Raw genomic sequence first — 24,018 nt, 5'->3', positions numbered from 1 at the left:
TAAGGTTTTTAGAAAAGCATATGGAATTTTTAATCTTTCCTCAGTGTCCTACGTGGGAAAGAAGTAAATAAACTAAAATCAAGCTGCAATCCCAAAATGCATCCTGTACCAGAACAGGAATGCTTTTTGAAGGATCACCTACCTCAAATCCCTTTCCAGTCTGTTTACTGCCATAATCACAGAACAGAATTAAATGAGGCTCAAACCTCTACACCTGAATTCTAAATTAGGACAGACAAACAGATTAATCTGGAATACTTCAGAAAGCCTAAACCAAGCAACACACAGCATCCACATACATTTTTAAATTTGCATTTCTGAAACTCCTTATATAAGGGTTTTTTTAGTAATATCTGCACTGAAATGTGACATGTATAGTTTGTAACAAAGCAGTTACAAGATGGTGTTTATTTATCTTGAGATATAAACATCTGAATACGCATATTAAATAATTTTCATGCGATTGTTTTCTACTTACTTTGATTTCTGTAATGACATCAACTCCTTAAAACAAATAACTAATACAATTTTAGATATTTAAATTTTTATAATATTCAAATATCTATATATTGTGCAGAAAAATACACACTGTGGTGGGTTGTCCCTGGCATGTGTATGCACACACACAGTACCCATATCTGGGAATTTAATTGTGTGATACAAGTGCTGTCAGAAATGATCCAAGTGTCTCCTAGAAGGTGTGCTGAGGCTTCCCTCTTCAAAAGAGGGTTGGTTTCAGTCCCTGCTGTGGTGATTAGAAGCACCCTGCTGTATTTTGATGTCTTTACACAGAATACTCATATGCCCAGATTGTCCTTTTTTCTCTGGTTAGGAGTGCTAAGAAAACAGATTTTTCTCTCTCTTGGTCAGCCCAACAGCCCTTGTTTCCTTTGCACTGATCTTTCATAAATGATACCACAACTGTGTATCATATTCTGGGTGAGGTTTCAGCTGCCTCCTGGTAGTTTCACTGCTTTCACACCTCCTTATCTCTGCTGAAAGCACCTTTCCTGATAGCTGCCAGGAACAGGTCTGCCTTTTGCACAGCCTTATGGTGCTGCAGCTCACAATTGTGTTGTCCTCTCCTGACTGATCCTCAGAAGAAAGATGTGTGTGCTCTTTCAACACAGTCTGCTCACAGGCTTCTGTGTCAAAAGAACATTTCCTCAGCTGTGTGATTAAATACAAGTGTGGGGAATGTATGATTACATGCAACAGCCTTTTTCAGACATATCTTAACCTATGAAACACTGACTTATACTTTGCTATTTATTTTAATCTTTACTGTAGAGTGCCAGCAACTAAGCCTTCGATCTAGACATCTAACAACTGGCTGAGGTTCCACACTTTTTGGCTTGGAAAAGCTAGGTAACAGGCTGTGATCTGACTCCAACATCAAGTCAATAATCAGCTGCAAGATAATGCTGTGACGATTCCAATAAACTGCTTATAAGCACTAATACAGATGGCAAAAGCTTAAGGAACTGCAGGAATTCTTTCCCTTACTTAATGAAAAGTATTGCTAAGTCAGCTAGCAAAAACAGGCCTATCAAATCATAACTTTGCAAATCTCTTATCAGCCCAGTCAATTCTTCTCTCTCAGTTTTCAAGTTAAGCACTTGAAAATCTCTTCCAGAATGAAGTGTTCCTTCCAAATAAGTATGTTCCCTTTGCTGTATGCTCCACACCAGCCCAGAAGGCACACACAGATAAGAGCATTAAAGGGAAATGTTTAATAGAAGTCATGCGTAAACCAGGACTGAAATTTTATACATAGAGATAAACCTTTTAACACTCTTTTCACAGAGAATATTTTGAATTAGCTATTTTACAAGAATTATTTTTTTCCCTATTTTTTGCAAGAACATGTTTTAAAGATCCAATGGTTTACCCAGCCTAGGGCCCATTAACTTCTGCAAGCCTCAGGTACAGACGGAGCTGGCACCACTCACCCCCTGGCACACATTCGGGGGGGGGATGCAGAGCAGGAGGCATTCCTCCTTCCCCAGTCCATATGGACATGGCCCAACTCCTTCTGCACCTCCTGACCTTCAGCAGGAGCAATTTTCCCACTCCTTGCATCTCAGGGTCTCCTATGGAGCAAGGGCAAGGATGGGAACAGTAAGGTACATCCACACCCAGAGCCCATCCATTGCTGTGGAAATGAGAATCTGGTCCAGCTCATAAGTTATAGGTGCCTATATAGAAGTGCTCATGCAAAGACACGCACGTTTCTTTTCTCTCATATTACTCAACATTTTAAAATCAAAGCAGAAAATAATTATAGGGATAGAGAAGGCATAAAATGATTGTATCTGCTTAATAGTAAGTACCATTCAAATTTTACAAACTGAAAACAGAAAGACTAAAGGTGACAGGAAAAGCTGAGCAGTCTTCGTCTCTAGCTCTGTAAACCCGTAAGTCTGATCCCAAATGAGAAAAGACAAAAGCTACACTCTGCCAAAAAAAAAAAAAATAGTTATCAGTAAACTACATTAAACAAAATCCTAAAAAGCTTAAATGTTTGTGCATCTGAAACCTGTTTTTGAAACACTATTATGGTATACATTTCACAATAAAATGCTACAGCCTCTGCTGACATTACTGTGGCTCTTCAGTCAAGTTTCTTTTACTCCATTCAAAGAAACAAACCTTTCAATACAGGCTTATCCTGGGGTCATTTATTACTCCATGTCAGACACAGAATGTTTCATCTTGAGAAGACATATGTAGGGTTTTCACACATTAGTTTCTTACAGGCTCAAAAAACTAAACAAACAAACACAAAAAAAAAAAAACCAGAAAACCAAACCCAACCAACCAAGAACCAACCAAACCACAAAAGAAAACCCACCCTGGAAAGGTTATCTGCTGCCAGTTACATACAGACAGGTTAGTTAACATGTTTCTACTGATGCAATTGTAGGAAAAACCTTGTAAAAGGCTGAAACATTCTCATATTTGTATACGACTATACACATGCTGCAAGGCCAGGGGGCTTGTAGGATATGTATGGAACAATTTGAACTTGCCATAAAGAAAAAGGATCACATGCTTTTTACAACCTTCAATCATCACAAAAACAATACCTTACCTCTTTTGAATTCTCAAAGCCATAAAACAGTGAGTGGGAACGATCCTTGTTTTGATTACATTAGAAAAGGGTGTTTGCATAAGGTGTGATGCTGACTCAGAACAGTTAAACAAAAAGTAAGAGCGAGGGAGGTGTTACACTCCACGCTGAAATATTGTTAGTCTCAAATATAAAATGGAAATAAAATCAGAATTAAATATCTGTTTTTAGAAGCCCAGGAATAAGGAACTCTAGGGTCAAAATAATTACGTTTATCAGCCGTGCACAAGTCACTCACCATGAATAGGAGCAAGCTACACAATTTGTTTTTTTCTCCCAAGAGTTGGCAATACCTTAGAAAGTGGACACAGTCTATTCAGCAAAAAAATTATCTTAGTTACTGTCTGGCCACTCCTCTGAATGTCCAGTAATAACATCAATATGCTCCAGAGAGACTAGCAAGAAACCTGTCATGATTGCCCAGGAAATACATCAACAATGAAAGCAACCTTGTATTTTGCAGCTAATTCAAGATGACAAGATCACAGCTGAATGTATTGTATGTGACAAAAATTAGGCCACCATCCCCCAAAATTATTCAAGGACAATCTAATGGGAAAAGGAGTTACCAACACGAAGAGTTACTTATTTCACATTGCACTCTTATGGCAACATCACAATTTTCACAAACTTATCAGAGTAAGTCTTGCAGGATCTGATATTTGGGGACTCCGTGATAACAGCAGGCAGATAGATTTATCCCTGGATGCCAGAACAGCCCTATACTACAAATCTGAAAAAACCCCTAAGCTTCCACACTCCGAATCTTACAATTTCAACCACAAAGTGATTCTTGCCATCACCACCCAAAACTCTCAGCAGAATGTATTTGGCTTTTGTTGGCATAGTAGCCACAATCAGCTCACCCTAAGCAATGACTGGCAAGCATTTTCCCATTCTTTTTTCCACAGAAACCTCACTGGGCCAAAAGAAGAACGAGGAAGAAAAAAAGCAGGAGGGCAACGTCTGAGGTATTTACTCTGACACTCAATTAGCTGAGGATTTTTTTCTTTAATTATATATACATATATATATATATATATATGCACACACACACATCTATAAAAACTGTCTTTGTTTGATCCACTTTATCAAGACAGACCAGCCAAGGCCTCTGGAAGAGCTCTGCACAAAGCTGAGCTCATCCCAGGGCTTTAGGCGGAACCCTACCAGGCCCCCCGAGACTGAGGGGCACCCATGGCCCTCCCTGCTCCAGCACCCAGCAAACCACGCCAGGCAGGAGGCAGCCCCACGGGGACAACCTCCGTAATTCCCTAATTGTAGGGGCAATAAACGCCTGCTGCTTGGCAGGGAAGGTGGGTCAGGAGCAGGGTATGGGGTGAAGGATTTTATCTTTTTTCCTCCTGCCCAAGGAGTGGGTAAATCCAGCACTTCCACTCTGAGCATCACTTGGATTTCGTTGTGCCTTGGACACTACCAGCTATCTGATTTCTCACCTCTCCTTTTCTCTGCTTGATTTCATAGCTCAGTTCTCACAGGTGCTGGTGCTGCTTGGGCAGCCCACTGGGGGCTGGTTTAAAGGCCAATGTATATGCAAAGACTTTGCAATACACCTGTGTACATAAGCTCTCTCTGCTTCCTGAAGGGCTCTTTGCATGTGAAAAGCGAGAGAAAGGACTCACTTTAACCTCCCTCCCAAAATACTTGGCTTCAGCTGGAACTAGGCTTGGGCAACCCCCACACAAAGCCGCCAACTTCTACTGCCAGCTCACAAATTCATTATTCCAGGGGCTACTCATGCGTGAAATATCCGAAACTATCCGATCCCACGTGAAGGGCTGCTGTTGTATCCAGAGCTGAATACTCCTTCACGAACGCGTGTTTATCACCTCATTCCTGGCGAGGAAAGTATGTAAAAACAGAGATTGTTACATTAGCAGCCGCACTATAAATTTCTTTGATTGCAGAGCGTGATAGGAAGAGGTGCTGGGAACCTTTAACTCCCACATGGACTTTCAACAGAGTGTTCACACATAAAGGCTAAAGGATTAGACCTGTAGCAAATACTAGGGTTTTATTATAAATTTCTCAGGAAAATAAATCTTTTCTCTAAAAACTGGATAGAATTGTAATTTTCTTTGTTTAAATAATCTTCCAGAGAGACAGGGAAAACAAATTTAAAGCTATCTCAGACAGCCACTGTCTTGAGATTCTTTACATCAAATAGCTTTAAAAATAGCTGCTGACGAGAAGTCTCTCTAAGTTTTGATCAGAGTTTATATCTTGGTACAGACAGTAATTCAAGCAGACAGGCAGATATGTAGGCTTCCTGAGCTCATTTATGCTGCAGGAATGGAGCAGCCACACACTTTTTACTTACAGGGTGCAGGGGTCTTTTTACATTTCAGTAAGGGAGAAGACAGGAAAGGGGATGGGGGGGAACGGGGAGGGGGAATTTAAAAACAAAAACTGTTGAGCAGACAAAACTCCAAATGCTCCCAGTCGACAAAATTATTCCAGCAAAACTGAAAGAGAGCAAATTGCTTCCAAGAAGAAGAAAACAATGAGAATAAAGACAATAAATAAAGGAAGATAAGGGGAGAGGGCTACACACATTACTGATGCTTCGGTCCTTAGCTATAAATGAGCTTAACTACAGAGATGAAACAAGACGCAGACTGACCTAAACAAACCCAAAATACGAATTAAAAGAGTAACAAATCCGGCTGCGACTCCATAGCAAAACAGCATCCACTTGGAGAGCACATCGGTCCAGCATCAGCCCTGCCACCCCAGGTACCCCTGCTCGCTAATGAGAACGGTGCAAGGGCAATTCTCCCTCCATCAGTGGCTGTCCCGCGTTCTCCGCGAGGTGCTTACCAGCTTCATGGTGCTGTTGTTCTGCTCCCAGCGCCACAGCATCACGCTCATGGTCCCGCCGGCACCTGCCGCGCCCCCGGGCTGGCCGCGAGTGCCGCCGGCTGCGGCTGGCGGGGTCGGGGTCCGGCCATGCCGGGGACACGGGGCCGGGCACGGCGGGGCCGGGCGGTCCCTCGGCCCCGCTGGGGGAGGATCCTCGCACCCCTCGGGGCGGGGGTGACCCCCGGCCCGGCCCGGGGAGGGGTTTGGCACAGGGGCGGGGGCACACGGGGAACGGAGGGAAAACAGCCGAGAAAACACTCGAAGGCAGAAATTAATCGAGTGCCAAGCCGCGTTTTAGCAAGATGCTTAAGGGCACCGGGCACGTTTTAAAGCAAAACTGCAAATTACAGCGGCTTCTCCCCATTTTGACAGCCTGGCTCTGTTAAAAGCACACAGGTTCTGAAGCTGCCGTGTTGTATAGGCATTGGGCACGATCTGAGCTGCTTCCATTTAGAATTGGGTTTATACTGAATCTGCTGGGGTGGGAAAGGACCGGGCTTGCCCTGAGAGAAAGGGAAGAATATTCTGCCTTAAAAATGATTCAACAGGTGGTGCATCGCAGATCGGCTTCGGAAACATAAACAAGAGAATAGTGAGAGTGTTTAGAATAATTAGTACTTTTAATATGCAGAAGAGCTGTATTTAATGGCAACAAATATCACAGTTTGCCACGTTGTATTTAAGATAAAGCTATTAAAGGTCTTTGTAAATGCCGGGCTATTCCACAGGTGCTCTCTTGCACCCCTCTGCAACAGCTCCTCTGTTCCCCTGAAGCACCTTGCCCAGCACAGCAGTCCAGACAAGATACTCAGCTCTGGGAAGATTCATGCCTGCTCTTGCCCGAGGTCCTATGAAATCACCAGTGGGAACCACGCACTTGGCTGTAGCTCGTCTCCCTTCTGCTCTGGAGAAGGTGCTACACCTGAAAAAGGCAGCGGCCCATGGGGGATAAGAAGACCACAGCAGCTCCAGCAGCAGCTCCATAAGCAGTGTCCCAGCAGCTCTCCAAGCCTGGGCCTGGGGGGTGGTTCCTTTGGTAGCTTTGGTTTTGCCAGGCCAGGGAAATATGGGGAATTAAAACACATTTGAAGGAATTCCCCAGGCCACCATTTTCTCACCCGCTCTCCAAACATAAATTTTGATTCACAAAAAGATAACTTCGCTGGCTGCAGGAGGGGAGGCATAACCCATGAACTGTTCAACATCATTTTCTAATAATGAAATCCTTTAATAATCCAATAAAAATATATTAAAATATTTTTTAAAGGATCAAATTGTATGCAAACTGATCACTTTCTTATCTGAAAATTGCCCTATTGTATGATTTTACTAGCAAGGCTGCTTCATGTACCCACTCAGTATGTTGGTGAAGAAATAACAATAAATCAGTAAATTGGCATTTGAAATTCTGTAAATACCCTTTTCCAAAAGAAAAAACACATGTGCCTTCTTACTGAGGTCTTTTCCCTAACAGCTATGCTTCCACAACTTAGATTTAATTCCCTCAGTCTGTAATTGTTCTCTTGTTCTAATTTATTATTCTAAGTGATAAAGAAGACAGAATAATTACTGAAACAAACAACCATATTCCTGCACTGTAAAAAGAATTGCCCCACCAAGTCTGGTAGCTTGAATAGCTATGCATAGAGAAAGAGCTGCATGTTGAAAGCATTTAAAGACTTCATGCATACAGCTTACCTTTGAACCACAGAAGTAAAATCTGAATCCTCTTCTGAGAATAAAGAACTCTTGTTCTTTCCCTTCAGGCCAACGTGGACCAAAGCCCTAGCACAGCCAAATCTTCCCAGCCAGCCCTCTACGTAAGCAAGTACCCTGCTGAAAGGTCATTCCTACAACACTCAAAAGAGGGGAAGGTCACAGCCCATTTGAGGGCTTGAACATAAGATGTATGGTCTTCAGGAGGGTCACAGGCTGAGACAATAACCTGCTGACAGACTCATGAATGAGGGAATGAATGCGTGCACTGCGAGGGAGAAGCCTGGGTGTGATGCCAAAAGGATTTTCCAAGAGCATCTTAGCAGCACCTTGGAGGAGCCGCCAGTGCCTGCAGTGCGCGCTCCTCGCTGAGCTTGAGTTTGTCCCTTCCCTGCTGCCGGCACAGTGGGAGCATCGCAAGGGCTTCCCATCGATCTGCTGGCACCTGCCTAAATATCATGACACGATGGTGTTCTGCTTCCAAAAAACACGCCAACTTCAGGCAAAAAACTAAGACAAGTGGAGCTTTACACTTGCAGGATTACAGCCCGTACAAAGGGCCAAGACAACCCACAGCACAAGTCAGCGTTGCCTCAGACACCTCCTAAGCCTCTTAAAAGGTTGTTGATGATCTGCTCTGCCAGTTTGAACAGCCAAATATTTTCATTCAACACTCAACCTCGTGCCAAAATCAGGAATTGTAAGAAACAAAGGAGAGGCCTCAGAAAATGGCAGATTTTTGTCTACCATCACAAGAAAAAACTCCATTTTTGGGACCCAGGGAACAAAGTAGAGCCAAACTGCCCCAGCAAGTTAGGCAGATTAAAAGACCAGATATGGATGGAAGGACTCTTCAGCCAACCAGTCTTGTTTCTTTGACTACAGTTTGCTGCCTGTTTTTACATTAACTGAAGTGTGGCTCAGGCCTGAGTATTTTCTCATTTTATCCCTGTATGAGCCAGCTGAGCACGCTGAATGTGGACAGAAACACTCACACGGAATCAGCCTGAAATACTAATAAAGCAAAGCTCCTGAGGTTAAAGCGTAAAGTGCCTCCCAATCACTTTCTAAGCTAATTAATATCCTTAACTAAAATCTGTGTTGCTTTTAGACGCTTTTGTTTGATGGATTTTCCTAAGCCAGCCTTCATTTGGGATGAAGATCCCTCAAGTTCTGATAGCGTTGCCAGGTGTAACTGGAATTTATTTCTTCCATTAAAAAGTAAGACTTTGGAGCTGCCTTTCATCCTCCTATCTCCCTTTTAGGCTCCCACAACACAGTGAATGAGATAAGGTTAGGACTGAAGCTGGTAAAATCCATGCATGACCTCTTGCCCCCCGGCAGCACCGCAGCGGGAATTCCTCCCCAGTTGCTGTGCCCCGGCTTTGCTGACAGATCCAGGAGATGCCTTTCCCATACAATGCCCAATTTCAAAAGAGAACAAGGACCAGATATTTGCTTGTATTTGAATCCTTTAAAACCATAAAGCATCCAAGCTCTTTAAGGCTTTATTATGAACTTCAGCAACACATACATGATGACATGGGGTCAATATTAAGTTGAACCTTCGGGAAAGGACATTACTAACAGCCCTAATGGGCATCTAAACTTCCCTATTAAAGTGCTGAACAATGCACTTGTTATTCACCAGCAAGTCTTCAATGACACAGAAACACGTGTCCCCAGCAAACCCCGTGCTCTAACGAGACATCATTCCAGCACCCAATGCTTTCCAAATAAAACTGCTGGAAAAAACAGGAGGAAACAGGTGTTGGAGACATTGTGAATGAACTCAGTGAACACAGTCATTGTCTGTGCAACATTTACTATAAAGAAAGCTTGGGGAAATCCGTTCACTAATAATTCATTGTTTGCCTATGAAAAATATGTGTGTTAACAGCTTGCTCTGCAGTCATTAAAGAAAGCCACACTCCTGTACTTACCCATTACTTTTGCTTTTTAAACACATCAATATTTTGTTGGTTTGTTTTGTTTGGGGTTTTTTGTTTGTTTGTTTGTTTTTAATCTGGAAAAGAAAGCATATTAGAAAATTTTATTACTGCTTTTCAATGCATTTTGGTCAAAAATACTGTAATTTTCTGTTCACTGAAAGCTGGGGTTTTACTTATTTTTGCTATATGACAACAAGCACATAAGTCTTCCTTTCATGCATTATAAAATGGAAATATCTACAGATCAAAATCTAGAAAAAATCTTAGAAATCTTGAACTTGTCAATAACAACATTTTGCTAAGCATGATGTGGGAGGGAACAGGAGCCTAGCTCATGGAATCCTAACAGATGATAAACAATTTCCATTCCAAAAAAGCCTTCAAAATGGTGTTGAGCAGCAGCCTCTGAATTCAACATTTTCTAAACCAGCAGATGAGATGCCTTGCATTGAGTAGGACCATTAGAAGACCCAGTGAAGGAACTGCAACTTGATTTTCAGCAGTTGTTAGGAGGTTCTGGAGGACAGAGAGACAGCTTGTGCTAGGTACAAGATCAAAGAGAGTGAGATGGCCTTGATAGTCACAACCTCCCACCAGGCCCAGACAGCAGTACAAAGAGAGATAGAAACTCAATTAATCAACAGCTGAAGCAGACAGTATTATTACTGGCAAATGAGCATCCTTTCTCTGGAAAACATGTCTTGTTAAACTGGTATTTTCTGCTGAGTTCACAGGAGCTTACGAAAGTGATAACATAGATGTGATTCTGTGAGGAGGCTCTTGCCTCATTTTCACCTGGCATGGTGAAAACCAGAATAATGACAAATCAACCAAGCAAACATCTGGTGGACTGAAAAGGAGTTAACTGGTTTAAAAATACATGATAACTGGGAAATTATCTTTAAGAAAATAAGCAGCTTGACTGTGTTTTACAGGAATCATTTTCAGCCCTACTTTTCTGAGGAAGCCCTAGAAGGGGCTACAAAATTTGTTGGTGGCACAACAGTAATGGGAAAAATAAATGGTAAAAAAAGAGTAAGATCAAGGCTGAAGAAGCTCATCCACACTGACTAGAACTATGAAAAGGTGTAAACACAGCAAATGCAACCTTGTAACAAGGAGAACTCAAGAATGTCTCAGAGCAAAGGACTCTCCATGAGCTCAGTGCACCTGGAAAGGGCATCACAGGCGTGATGCGCCATAGGATGCCAGGGTTTGTGCCCTGGTTATAGGGGTGATGCAATACTTGCACAGGTTATCAAACATGAACAGCCTTTATCACCTGCTGGGTTTAATGCTGTTTGTGTAAAACAGCTCAACAGGTTTAACCTTTGGAGAGGCTTCAGAGAGGAGCCGCGAGAATGACTTAAGGACTGAAAAATGCGTATCACGAGACAAGATTCAAACAGCTCCATTTCATTTGTCAGAGAAGAGTAAGGGCAAATATGAGATCATAACATGAACTAATCTAAAAAATAAAAGCAAATCAGCAGAAGTCATGTGGATTGTTTTATGGAGGAAGTCAGAGTGAATTATCACATTTATTGGTGTCTTACTTTATCATCAAAGGTTATTGCTAAGTTCCCCACTGAAGTGTATCAGTCAGCTACAGATCTGTTCCTGTCGACCTCGAATCTGTACTATCACCTGACTCCTGGCAGCAGCCCCATGTAACATATAGCAGTCTTCAAGGATTCCAAGGAATATACAAGTAGTGGAAAGCTTCCTGTGCTCCATCCCAAGTCCCAGTCTGCTGGGTACTCAACAGCTCACCACTGCACCAAGAAATAGCTGGGGTCTGGGGAATTTTAAAAAAAATATTAAATTCTTGATTCAGAACACAATGTGTTGGGGGAAAAAAGCTGCTAAATAAAGTAACAAAAATACCAGTACACTGAATACCCACTGGTTAAGCAATGCTGACAATATTAACAAGGCCACCCAGTTGATGGAGAGCAGTAAATTCTCACTGTGGTCTGAGGGACACAAGTGCCCAAATGGTCACTGAAAGGAGCTCTTCCAGCCACCCTGGTCCCACAGTCCAAAGGTCTAAAAAGGACAATAATACAGGGATTAGCTTTGCCTAGGAAACCTATGGGTCCTCCTCCAAAAATCGTAGGGCAGTGCTGTCTTCGGATTAAAACTTCTAAACATAATCCCAGCCCACACTCCCCACTCTGTGACCTGACATGCCCTTCCCCAGTTTCCCAACATGTAAAAAATAATAATATTGATATCAAACAAAAATAGATTGGCTTACTAAATTTGAGACTAATCCTTGAGTCATATTATTTTAATAGGCAGACTAAAATACAGACAGGAAAATGTTATTTGCTCTGTTTCTGCTGAGTCTTTGCCAACTGCCCTGAACAGCAACAATTTAAAATTAACTAAGCAATTCTACTTAAGCAGATGCAGAATAGTATGAAAAAAATGATTCAATTAGCCTGCAGACAAAGCTGCTCAGTGCTAACAAAGGATCTCTCACCATAAGTTCTGAAACCTGTCCCACAAAAGAACACATACCAAGATTTAATTTAAAAATAGCTGTTACTCACAGACTTGATCAGCCACCTGGAACAGTGATAACAACTGGTATCCACCAGATCCTTTTGCCAAACTCTTTACACTTCACTCTTAAATGAAATGGTTGCTAATTCAAGAGTACAAAACTGTGACCCAAAGAGCCTATATGGTAGATCTGAGTTGAAATTTTTATTATGAAATTACATATGCATACAAATAAAGAAATATTGAAATATATAATGACTTTATTAGGGGTGAGCTTCCAGTACCTGAACGGAGAGTACAAGACAGATGGAGAGAGACTTTTTACATTACACTAGGGAATGACTTCAAACTGAGAGGAGGTTTAGACTGGATATTAAGGAAGAAATTTGTTACTGTGAGGGTGGTGAGGCTCTGGCACAGGTTGCCCAGAGAAGCTGTGGTTGCCCCATCCCTGGAAGTGTCCACAGCCAGGTTGGGCAGGGCTTGGAGCAACCTGGTCTGGTGAAAGGTTGGAACAAGATGATCTTTAAGGTGCCTTCCAACCCAGGCCATCCTATGGCTCTATTTAGAGTTGAATCCATTGAGAAGCTTGCCTGTAAAAGTTGCAGTTAACCTACTACTGGTGGAAGTGCCATAATCAGGTCTTCCCAACTAACTTGATTTCAAAGAAGTATTTCCAGTGTCCACAGAAGATTCTGGATGTAGCTGTTCTCCTCACACTTAGGTTTCCAGCACTGCCTTCTGAACCTGCCTTTCAACTCTAAACAAGTAAATACAATGCCCAGGCTTGTTTTGAGTTTGTTGACAATGGCATGGAACAGTGTTAATGGATTAATAAGGGCCATCCCATTAGTTTTTGGTTGTTTATTAGAGCATCAGCTTTGAAAGCTTCCCTGCTTTGCTCATGGCATGGCTCTGAGTCAGAGGCTGGTATCACTGTGGGCAGCCTTGCACAGCTCCCCTTGCTTTTCCTGCTCAACCAAGAGATGGAAGGGAGCTGCTGCCAGTCCCACAGAACCACCTTCTGTGTGGCCCCTTCCCCAGCCTCTACGACACAGATGACTTCAGGGATGCATCATTTCCCTTTCAGTTATCAGCCATAATCAGTTCCCCAAGGCAGCAGTTTGGAGATACAAACACAGGTTATGAAATGCAGTCTAGTATTTTCATGATAAATACTTCTTACTCTGGAAGAGCTGGTCAGGAACCCACACCACCAGGGACAGCAGTGTTGGAGTAGGTCTCATCTCTTACCCAAAATGGCAAGTTACATGATGAAGAAAAGCTCTTAGTGCAGGCTTGTGACTAGAGCAAGGCACATTCCCAGCAACTGCACAGCAACAGTTGGTTTTGAAAGCCCACACACCCTAAATTAATGGGCATGTGGAAACAGAGGAAAAACCCTGGTCCTGTGCTAGGGATGCCCAGGTACCCAAGTTGGATGCCCAACAAGGCTCTCCTCTCTCTCCTCAATAAATTCACATTTCATTCAGCAGCCCAACAAAACTGATTTTTAGAAGTTCCCATAAGAGTTCTGTACCCTCGGTGAACCTTCAACCTGAGCTAAGAAATTAAATATAGTGAGAAACTGAGAAACACTCGTTTGTTGTTTGTTTTGTGTCTTTTGGGGGTTTTTGTTGTTGTTTGTTTTTAATACAGGGAACACTGTTCTGAAAAACACAAATACTTGATATGATCATACACAACAAGAAGTAATTCTTCTTCCCCTGCTTACTCAGAGTCTTCTGAGTTGAATGCACCGATTCTTCAGGTTTTCACAGAATAACACTCCTTGTGCATGTCAGAGGGGAATGACAGGCTGCAGCCAGAGCAGCACTAATTTGACATTACAAAACAAAGATACAAGGAATTAAATCATTAGAGCCTTAATGACAGAGTACAATGCATGTCTCCTTTGATAATCTCTTGAACTCAAAAGATAAAAGCGGGGTGGAAACGTGCATACAACATGTGCAACAACTGAGTTTCAAAGTGTAGTGGAGCACACTGTAGTGCGCCCTTCCACAGTTTTCCAACATCTTAAAAGATCAGCCTGTTAGAGCAAAAACTTCTCCAGTTGTCTGGGCTACTTCTGCTCTTTTGTACCTCCCTTCCAGCTGCTTTCCCCTCACCTCCTCTGCCAGCCTCCACTTGGCTCACTGCACTTGTGGGCAGCTGGAACTTTTCTTGCTGTTCTACTCTTTGATAATAGCAGAAGTAACAAGAAGCAGCTTACTTCATGTTTCTCTCTATTCTCCAAGTTCATTTAAAAAAAAAAAAAAAAGATATAAAATATTAAGTCCATCGACTGGAAAACAATTTTTCCTTAAAATTTGCCTGCTTTTCTCTCTTTTTTCTTTTAATTATTTCAAATATTATCCTTTCCACTTGCTTTCAACTTTTCTCTCAATTTTCATTCTGCCACATCATCAATCTTGTCAGTTAGGGGAAAAAAAAAAAATCAAGATCCGTTCAAGCTCAAAAGAGTTTGCAGCAGTCTAAAAGTCAACCAAAAATATTACTTAGATACTGTGTCCTTGTACTCTGAAATTGAGGACAGAAACAGAAATACTAATGACGAAAAAAGAAATGAAGATGCTGATATTTATCATGAAAGACTGCTCTAGGCTGTATCAAATAGAAATGCAACTTCTTATTCACGATGCTGGATACAGACAGCCAAATCTCAACACATTCCTACTACATTAAAAGACAGATTCCTCTAAAGGATAAACGAATGATGAGCTGCCTACGGTACGGGGTCCTGAAAACAAGTTTTATCTAAGAAAAGATTTTCTAGTCCCTGGAGTTGATATACAATTAATGCTTCTAGTATTCTAAAGGGATTATCACTTGCTTGAAAATAAACACAAAAATTCTGCTACAAAACTTGGTTTGTGTTTTTGATGGATTAGTAAAATAGTGCAGAGCTATGAATATAGGTTTTTAATTTAATATTATTCCCCCACATATTATCATCACTAAGGATTACTCCCATGGCTTACTGGCACTGTTATTCTTCTGTATCTCAAAATATGAGATAAATAGAAAATATGAATAAATAAAAAGAAGCTACAGCATGCCCCACCGTAAACAACCAGAAGCATTTTGCTGAGTTCACCTTATATTGCACTAATGAACAGAGCACATCCTTACCCCATAAATGTCAAAAAGAGTTTTACTACTATTCAAATCACTCTAAGAATCAGACTATATTCTCACGGTGGGGCAAAGAAGTGCATGTTATTTTAATTTGCTCTCCAGATTGGCCCAATCTAGACTATGACCTGCAGCCCAGTCTGACTTGAACAAAATAATTAGCATTTATTAAGATAACTCAGTTATCAGCCTCAATTTGAGGTGCCTCCCTAAGAACATAACATCAGCATTTTGTCTGGGATTCACTTAAACAGTTTACAGGGTTTCAGTTATAAAATTGTATTAGAACACCAGGCAATTTTTCCCCCTACTTGCACCATTTCCTATCACCTGTGTGTCTAATTAGCTTCTATCTCAGTACTAAAAATTATTGCTGGCCTGTTCTCAACGTACCTTAATATGATGACTAAACAAAAAAAAAATTCCAATTAAGATTTATGGGATCTGACTCTTCTTTGCCTTTAAGTTTGGCCATGTAATTTAGCATTTCACCTTAATATTCAGCTCATGTAACTAGCAATGACATAAGCTGCAAGGTATAAAAGACTCAGACCCGTTTGATTATATGAAATTAAACATTTCTCATTTTTATTAAGCATTCTTTCACTGGTGTCAGGCCATGCCCCAAAGAGGAGATTCTAATACTGCTTTTAAGCTATTTAGAGATTTTAAAAAGCATCAAACTATGCTTTGAATACCCTAAAATGTGGTAGTTGTGAGCACAGTGTTATTTCCAGAGGCAATAAGCCTCTAAAAATAAGATTGGTTTCCAGCCTCTAGTTGGGCTACAGAGAGTTTAAATCACAGGCCAACAGAAAAAAACCAAGATGACTCTCTGCTGCTACTGTTCCAGCTCTTCACTAGTGTGAGTAGGAAAAAGAAATAAACCTGAGAGCAAGCTATTATTAGTTTTCCTCTGCAGATAAATATTATTAATGCTGCTTGGTTTACTCTCCAAGCACTTGGCTCAAAAGAAGCAGCGTTCCACTGACCTTTGCCTTGGAAACTTTGAGGTTTGGTTCATCCAAGTCCCAAGAACGGGAAGGAGAAGAGGAGGGAAGAGAGCGAGGTAAAAAGAGACATCTGCCTGAGAATGCCTTTGAAAAATTGTGTGTCCTATTCATACGGTTTGGGAGTGCATTGTACTTCTGCCACAGACACAGAGCATTCCTGGACAATAAAAAGTGGGGATTTCTTTGGCTAAATTGAGCAGTACAAGTCAGATTGCCTGAGCTGGGGAATGCAGGCTTTGTCTGCATCTGAAACATTCAGTCAGATACTGTTCCCTTATGAAGGTTCATTGAGTAGTTTTATCTAAAGGGCAAGCCCAACAAAAGTGTCCCTAATTAGGTTCATTTCAATCTTCTTTTACCTGTCACTAAGAGCCAGCTCAGCTAAACCCCTCTCCTTGCAGCATCCTCTGAGCACGGCCCTGTAGCACCAGGGTGACTCTTACTTGTGCCAGGGGTGCCTGCACTCTACTCGCTGCCCACCTGAGAAGGCCCACACTCACTGGGGCAGTAAAACCCACCTAAAACCCCATCCTGAACCAGCTCCAGCAACCACCTTTGTGCCACCACCTTCCAGGGGGAGCAGAACCTGGGATGAAGGAGAGCAAAGAAGGCATACTGGAGGACTGGGAAGAACAATGATCTTCAAAGACCTTCTGGTGTGCTGGCAGAACCACAGAAAAAAAATCAATGTATTTCCTTTCATCCCATTTCACTGCACATTACAATCTGGGATCACTGTAAGCAGCATTCCTACCACCGTGATCCAACTCATTTTCCAAGTACTGTGAGGATTAAGCACATATGAACCAGAAAAAAAGAAAAAGCAAACCAACCATCACACGTGAGAAGTAAGGTCTGGCTTCCGTTTCAGGGAATATTAATAACTGAAATTGTTAACAAGTGACTAACAAAAACTGTTCTGCTTCCTGCTGGTTTAACTGCTTCTAGGCAAAATTATGATTACTGCTAACAAGCCCAGAAATCTAACAAGCCTTAATAACAATACAGAACAGTATGCCACAAAATAACTGCACTTTCTGGTCAGAATAGTTCTCCTGCAGTCAAAAATACAGTGTGAAGGTGGCTTGAAAAGCCAAGTAAAATTAACACTTGATATTCGTGAGGGAAGGGACTTTGCACACAAGGGCACCATTTTTTACTTTTCAGGTCCTGTTAAATTTGCCATATTAACTGCAAATCCAAAGATCATAGATATAAAGACAGTATAGCTGCTTCAGAAATATTTCTTCCTCCATTAAAATTATTTTTCTTTCATTATGAAGGATCATGGTTTGGGTTGGAAGGGACCTTAAAGATCATTGAGTTCCAACCCCCCTTGCCATGGGCAGGGATGACTTCCACTAGACCAGGTTGCTCAAAGCCCCATCCAACCTGGCCTTGAACACTTCCAGGGGAAAACTTCCACACCTGACAACACAATGGAAATTTCTCAGCCGTAATTCCAAGCAAATGCTTGTGACTTTTAATGGGTTACATTTTTTCCCCAAAACAGAGGGTTTTGTGGCACAGTTCATGGCTGCTACAACAGAGGGAAAGAGACTTTTAGGTCAGACCCCTACCACTGGAAATTTGTCAGAACAAATTTCCATACATGACAAAGCTGATCTTAGCTCCAAAGTGCTGCCTGCAAGATTCACAGCAAATAACCTATGCCAGTACTTCACTACAAAAATATTTTAAAGCTTTGAAATGCTCCAGCAGATGCAGATGTCTTGCAGAGACAGAGAACCTACAGATTAAGCTACAGAGTGTGGACTTTGTCACTGAACAGGAGGGGCTGAACAGTGATCTCGTTTTTTTTCTTGGTAACTACAACTTAATCTGTATTCCCCTGCTAAAAGGATTGCAATAAAACTCTTTATAATGAAAGGACAATTAAGCCACGTTACGTGCAAAAAGTCATCATTTGATAATGATCCACTAATTTCAGCAAGATAAGACACTAATCACCTATGGTAATCAAATTTGCCCTGGTAATGCAGTGGCTGGACCCTGCTGGAGCAGTTCAGAGATGTTCATTAGCTCTGCACTCAGATGCCACCAGGTCACAGTGTGTCTGATGGAGACACTCCGAGGCTGGGAGGACACCCCATTACCTCCTGTTCCATTTTTGTACCAGAAAAGGCAGATTCTGGATTCATCAGCCATACTTACTGTATGAGTTTCCAGCCACACCAGTACTGGTGTCTGGCAATTCAGAATCTGACAATGCTCAAAGAAAGGTTCAATTATTTATTTTTCACAACATCGTCTATGCCCAAAATAAATGATGGTCATAAAATACTGCAGATTTTCTTCCGACATTTAAAGAATTATCTATAATAAAAGCATATCCATAATAAATCTAATCCATACCCAATGGCAACTTAATCCCATGCAACTCATCCGGGAAAGCAAAGGAAAATGAGGTGTGCTTTGGTTCTGTCCAACACCACCAGGTGGCAATAGCAGCCCAGCTAACCCATCCCACAGCATGCCAGCAGCACCCTTTCTCCTTTCACTCGCTTTTTATCACAGAATCAGCCAGCCCTACGCCGAGCTTTCTTAAACTTAAACTAAGCATCTGTAATAAAAAGGACCCCCACAGCTACTCCTGCTTCATGAGATAGTCCAAAGACTGGGTCCAACCTAAGCAGTTCCCAAGAACCCGTGAATGACACTTCCAATCTGGCAAATCCCACTCTTCTTGCGCTGACGGCGTAGCTGCCTCATGCAGATATCCATCACATTCACTTGATTTCTGCAAACTGACACCCCTTCGATGTATTTTGGCTCTAAGAGGGAACAGTATGCAAGGCTCCACTCATTCCCTATCCAAACACTGCATATATGCCCCAAACCACATGATATATGGAAAAGCAGGAGAAAAAAAACCACTTTTTGATAACCTGAGAATAAGAGAAGTACACCAGGTCTGGATTTGCACAGAAAGCTAGATCCAGAAAGTGGCTTATATTTCTCAGATTTCACTGAGTTCTTTATATAAGTGAGTTAGGACTGTATAGTCTTGCTTTACCAGCTATTTAAAGTTCAGTCAAGAGGCAGAGGTGGCTTGGTGTATGGAAATTAATTGCCATTGCAAACATAAGTTGCAGACACCACACTGAATGATGCTGTAAATCAAAGAGCAATCTGGCTTCATCCAGTATCCCAGGACTACAGTTTCTAAACTTCTCAGCAGTCAGGTAAACAGATCTGTGGGGTCTTTTTTAATGGAGCTGTAGGAAGAATATAATCCTAGGTAAATTCATAGATAAAGTTGCATCTCTGATCTGACCTCACCAGTATCCTAGTTGGAATTACAATAAGGTAAGCAAAAATGAGTCACTGACCTACACCTGCTTTCCAGTCCTACAGTCCTGAGTGTTCAATTACCTCAGACCACCAGGAACTTCCACCTCCAGCACCAGAGATCAGCATTCCCTCCTCAACAGCCATACTTCTGGCCTGCAAGGGTTAACCCACTGACCTAAGTCAAAAACCATTTTATACAACCCTAAAGTAAAACCTGGAATAACTCGCATTGTAACCACTGTTCTCTACTACAATCTTCTGTTAAATGAGCTTTTTAATCAAAAGTCTCATCCCAACACTGGGAAAGGAAATGTAACTGAAGGTGGTAGAAGAAAAAGAGGAAGGGGAATTAGATTCTCTTGGCTTCCACCCATCACTGTAGACTTCTAAAACAGAGTGTGTTCATGCTTAGGATGGATTTATCTTCTGGGAGTCAAAACCCACAGCATCCTCTTGTCAGAGGAACAGCTGCTCAAATGCAAGTTACACACTAGGACTTTTTGTCCCAAATTGCTTTGGTCTTTAATTTCAGCTCCAGCATTGTCTGTAATTCTATTCATAAAGCTAAATTATGACTTGAACTGCAAAATTCATTCTAGCTCCTTCAGAATTTAAAACACAAAATCAGAATATGAAATTAGCCACTGACTCCAGCTGCAATACATTTCTTATTTCTCATTTTCACCCACACTCATTGGAAATGTAGTTCAAATGACAACCTGAAAATTGGTTTTAATCACAACTAGTACATGGAGGTTCCCCCCCTGCCTTTTCGTTCCTTACATCCCTTAAGCACCCAAAACAATGACATGTGGAGTGGCAGAAGAAGAGCCAAATACCTCTCCAAGGTACTCCAAGGCACCACACATGTGAGCAAGAGGTGTCAAGCTCTGCAAAACAAAACCAGATACCAAAAACTCAAAACACACTTTGATTTAATTATTTTGGGCATTCAGCCTCAGGCCTAACACCACAGCTGTTACAGCATCCACTAGTACTTCTGTGCCATTCCTAAGGCAGAGACCCAACATTTCCCTTTCAGCCTCTTGAATGGATGAGGTAGAACCAGCCAGAGCCCCACGAAAAGGGAAACACCCTTTTGTTGGCCAACAAGCACTGTACCACTCCAGAGAGCATGGTAAGAGCTTCCTGAGAGGAAACTCCTGCTTATCAAAACTAGTTTCCTTTTATGACAAGGTAACTCACCTGGTTGGTCAAGGGAAACCAGTTGATGTAATCTCTTGGGATTTCAGAAAAGGTTTCAGTACTGTCTCTCAGAGTGACCTTCTGGACAAAATGTCCAGCACAGAGCTGATAAACACATCGTGATGGGTGAGCAACCGGCTCGTGGGTCGGGTGCAAAGGGTGACAGTGAATGGGGTGGAATCAGACTGTCACTAATGGGGTTCTGCAGCACACCATCTTAGGCCCTGTGCTTTTCAACATCTTCATTAATGACTTGGGTGCAGGATTCAAAGGAATACTAAGCAAATTTGCAGATGATACAAAACTGGGAGGAGCCTGCAGGGAGGCCCTGCAGAGAGATCTCGACAGACTAGAGGACTGGGCAATCACCAGCCACATGGAATTCAACAAGGGAAAGGGCCAGATTCTGCACCTGGGATGGGGCAACCCTGGATGTACAGACAGGCTGGGGAATAAGACACTGGGGAATGGGAAGGCAGTGCCACAGAAAGGGATCTGGGGGTTCTGGTCGATGGCAAGTTGAATATGGGTCAGCAGTGCCCTGGAGCCAGGAGGGCCAACCCTGTCCTGGCGTGCAGCAGGCACAGCATCACCAGCTGGGCAAGGGAGGCGATTGTCCTGCTCTGCTCTGAGCTGGAGCGGCCTCACCTGGAGTGCTGGGGCAGTTTTGGGTGCCACAATATAAAAAAGACATTAAGCTGTTAGAGACCATCCAGAGGAGGCCACAAGGATTGTGAAGGGCCTTGAGGGGAAGCCGTGTGAGGAGCAGTGAGGGCACTGGATCTGTTCAGCCTGGAGGAGACTGAGGAGAGACCTCATCACAGTCACAACTTCATCATGAGGGGAAGAGGAGGGGCAGGCACTGATCTCTGCTCTGTGACAGATGACAGGACCTGAGGGAATGGCCTGAAGTTGTGTCAGGGGAGGTTTAGGTTGGATATCAGGAAAATGTTCTTCACTCAGAGGGTGGTTGGGCATTGGAACAGGCTCCTAAGGGCACTGATCACAGCACCAAGCCTGGCAGAGTTCAAGAAGCAATTGGACAGTGCTCTCAGGCACAGGGTGGAATTCTTGGGAATGTCCTACGCAGGGCCAGGAGAAGGACTTGATGATCCTTGCGGGTTCCTTCCAACTCAGCATATTCTGTGGTTCTGTTGAACAGGCTGCCCAGGGAGGTCATGGAGTCTCCTCCTCTGGAAGTACTCAAAACCCACCAGGACACCTTCCTGTGTAATCTGCTCTCGGTGACCCTGCCTTGGCAGGGGGTTGGACTGGATGATCTCCAGAGGTCCCTTCCAACCTTAACTATTCTGTGATTCTGTGATAAAAAGACCACATAAGTCAGGCTTTGTTCTGTGTTCAAAGTGGTAAAATTTGCAGAGCTAAATGCAAAGCCAACATGCAGTAGCTCTAGATCTCTAGAAAAGAAGCTATTTTTAAACTGCAGTAGCAATGTGGACTGCATAAATTAGCATAATCTCAGCCTTCACAGATAGTTCTGATCTGTTTTACATACCACAAATTAACACTCTGCAGATTCCTCGCTTCTACTAACGTGGTCAATCATGCATTTCATGGGGCTTAAAATCTTCTTTTTCCATCCTCCAAAATCTCAACGGGCTTTTTTTACACTCCTCTTTTCCTTTTCAGAGCAGTAGTATCACAGGCTCAGGTTCCATTACAAATCTCACAAGGTTTCATGTGTAACTGGTGGTTCTGTGGCTGCCTAAATGCAGGACATCTTCCTGTTTTCTCAGCTGATGATTTTCTCCTCGTGGGCAGATGGCATGGAAGCAGAGTGCAGATGGAAAACCACAGCCCACAAACTCCTCATTATAATTTGAAATAGCGTGTGCAGCTCTTCAATTCTCATCTTCTCTAAATTATTTTCAGCAATAAAGGATAAATTGCTGTTTTCAGAAGGCACAGCCAAAAGTAATGATATCTGTTTATGGCTGAGAATCTTCTCTGATCAGTGTGACTTCTATTTCACAGGTTTTATTAAAATCCTTAAATCATTACCGGAAAGAACTTTAAATCGAGTATCTCTTGCTTTGATTCAAGTATTCCCTTAAGAAGAATGATCAATAAGAAAAAAACAGATCACACATGCATGAAGGTTTAGAAGTCCCACAGTTAGCTATTTAAGGGAATTCATGGCTCCAGGTATCACTTTACCTGAGCCGCTTGGATTTATAATGGATTTATCTCTGCAGAACACCTGTGAGATAAGGGAGCTGCTGGTGGCAAACTGCAGCAGGCAGCAAGGAGGTGACAATGATGCTGATGGCCTGTGGCTCACAGACTCACCCTGCACCTTTTCCCTGCCCTTTAGGACTGAAACCCTTCCTGGCAGAAAGGCTCAAAATGAGGGTGCCATAAGGACTAGTTTTATCATTTCTTCAAGCTTTTTCACAGCATGTCCAGTCTGGTGGAATTGGCTTTCCTAACCTTCTGGCCAGCTGGAAAAGTCCTAAAAACAGCAAAATAAAAATATCTGTGGTGGAAAATAGCAAGGAATGAAATAATAAGCATTAGAGGTCAAGCTTGGATCCTTGAAAAGTTTGTATTAACCAATGGCAAAGCATTAAAATAAATAAACTTATCCCTTAGCTATAAAAAGAAAACAAACAATAATTGAGGCACCCAAGTGACATGGTTGTTGAGGATGTACAAATTCACAGACAGCTCTCACACACAGTATATATGAAAAGTTGGCTGATTTGCTCCTGTTCCAGAAGCCTGGAATCAGACTTGATAAACACAAATAGCCTCGTTTGTTCCAAGTTTTGACCTGGTGCCTGACAACCAATTACTAAACCACACTGCTCTACCTCAGCTAGAAAGGAACCTTCTAAACTGTCTCACAGAATGGTTTCTGTCTGTTTAAAGGATGGATACATGTTGCTTAACTATATTTTTGGCCTGCAAGAGTAAAGGCTTTTTCTCAGATGGCTGAATTTAATTGCATATTATACATCAAAAACATTCAGATGTTCAACCTGGTTGCAGTATGCATACACTACAACATAAATGATTTGCTTATATAATGCAGGGCTGTAATCTTCCACAGCATGCAGGCATGCTAATGATCTTACACAGGGACAACACAAGATGAAAGAATGAAGTA

General features: G+C 42.2%; 1 protein-coding gene across 13 annotated transcripts in view; it reads right to left on the bottom strand.

Annotated features, from left to right (window-relative positions):
* NAV2 (neuron navigator 2) overlaps positions 1-24,018 on the bottom strand; it is a 371,496-nt gene that overhangs the window by 165,701 nt on the left and 181,777 nt on the right. The window contains exon 1 of one of the 13 annotated variants that reach the window (XM_069016449.1): positions 5,975-6,137. The exons of the other annotated variants lie outside the window; for them this stretch is intronic. Within the exon in view, the coding sequence (XP_068872550.1) occupies positions 5,975-6,025 (51 nt within the window). The 5' untranslated portion in view covers positions 6,026-6,137. Of the gene's footprint in view, positions 1-5,974; positions 6,138-24,018 lie in introns of those variants that run through there. 13 annotated transcript variants of the gene reach the window in all.

Source organism: Aphelocoma coerulescens, chromosome 5, assembly GCF_041296385.1.
Source record: "Aphelocoma coerulescens isolate FSJ_1873_10779 chromosome 5, UR_Acoe_1.0, whole genome shotgun sequence".
In the NCBI taxonomy this organism is placed as follows: domain Eukaryota; kingdom Metazoa; phylum Chordata; class Aves; order Passeriformes; family Corvidae; genus Aphelocoma; species Aphelocoma coerulescens.
This window is presented reverse-complemented; position numbering and strand designations above follow the sequence as displayed.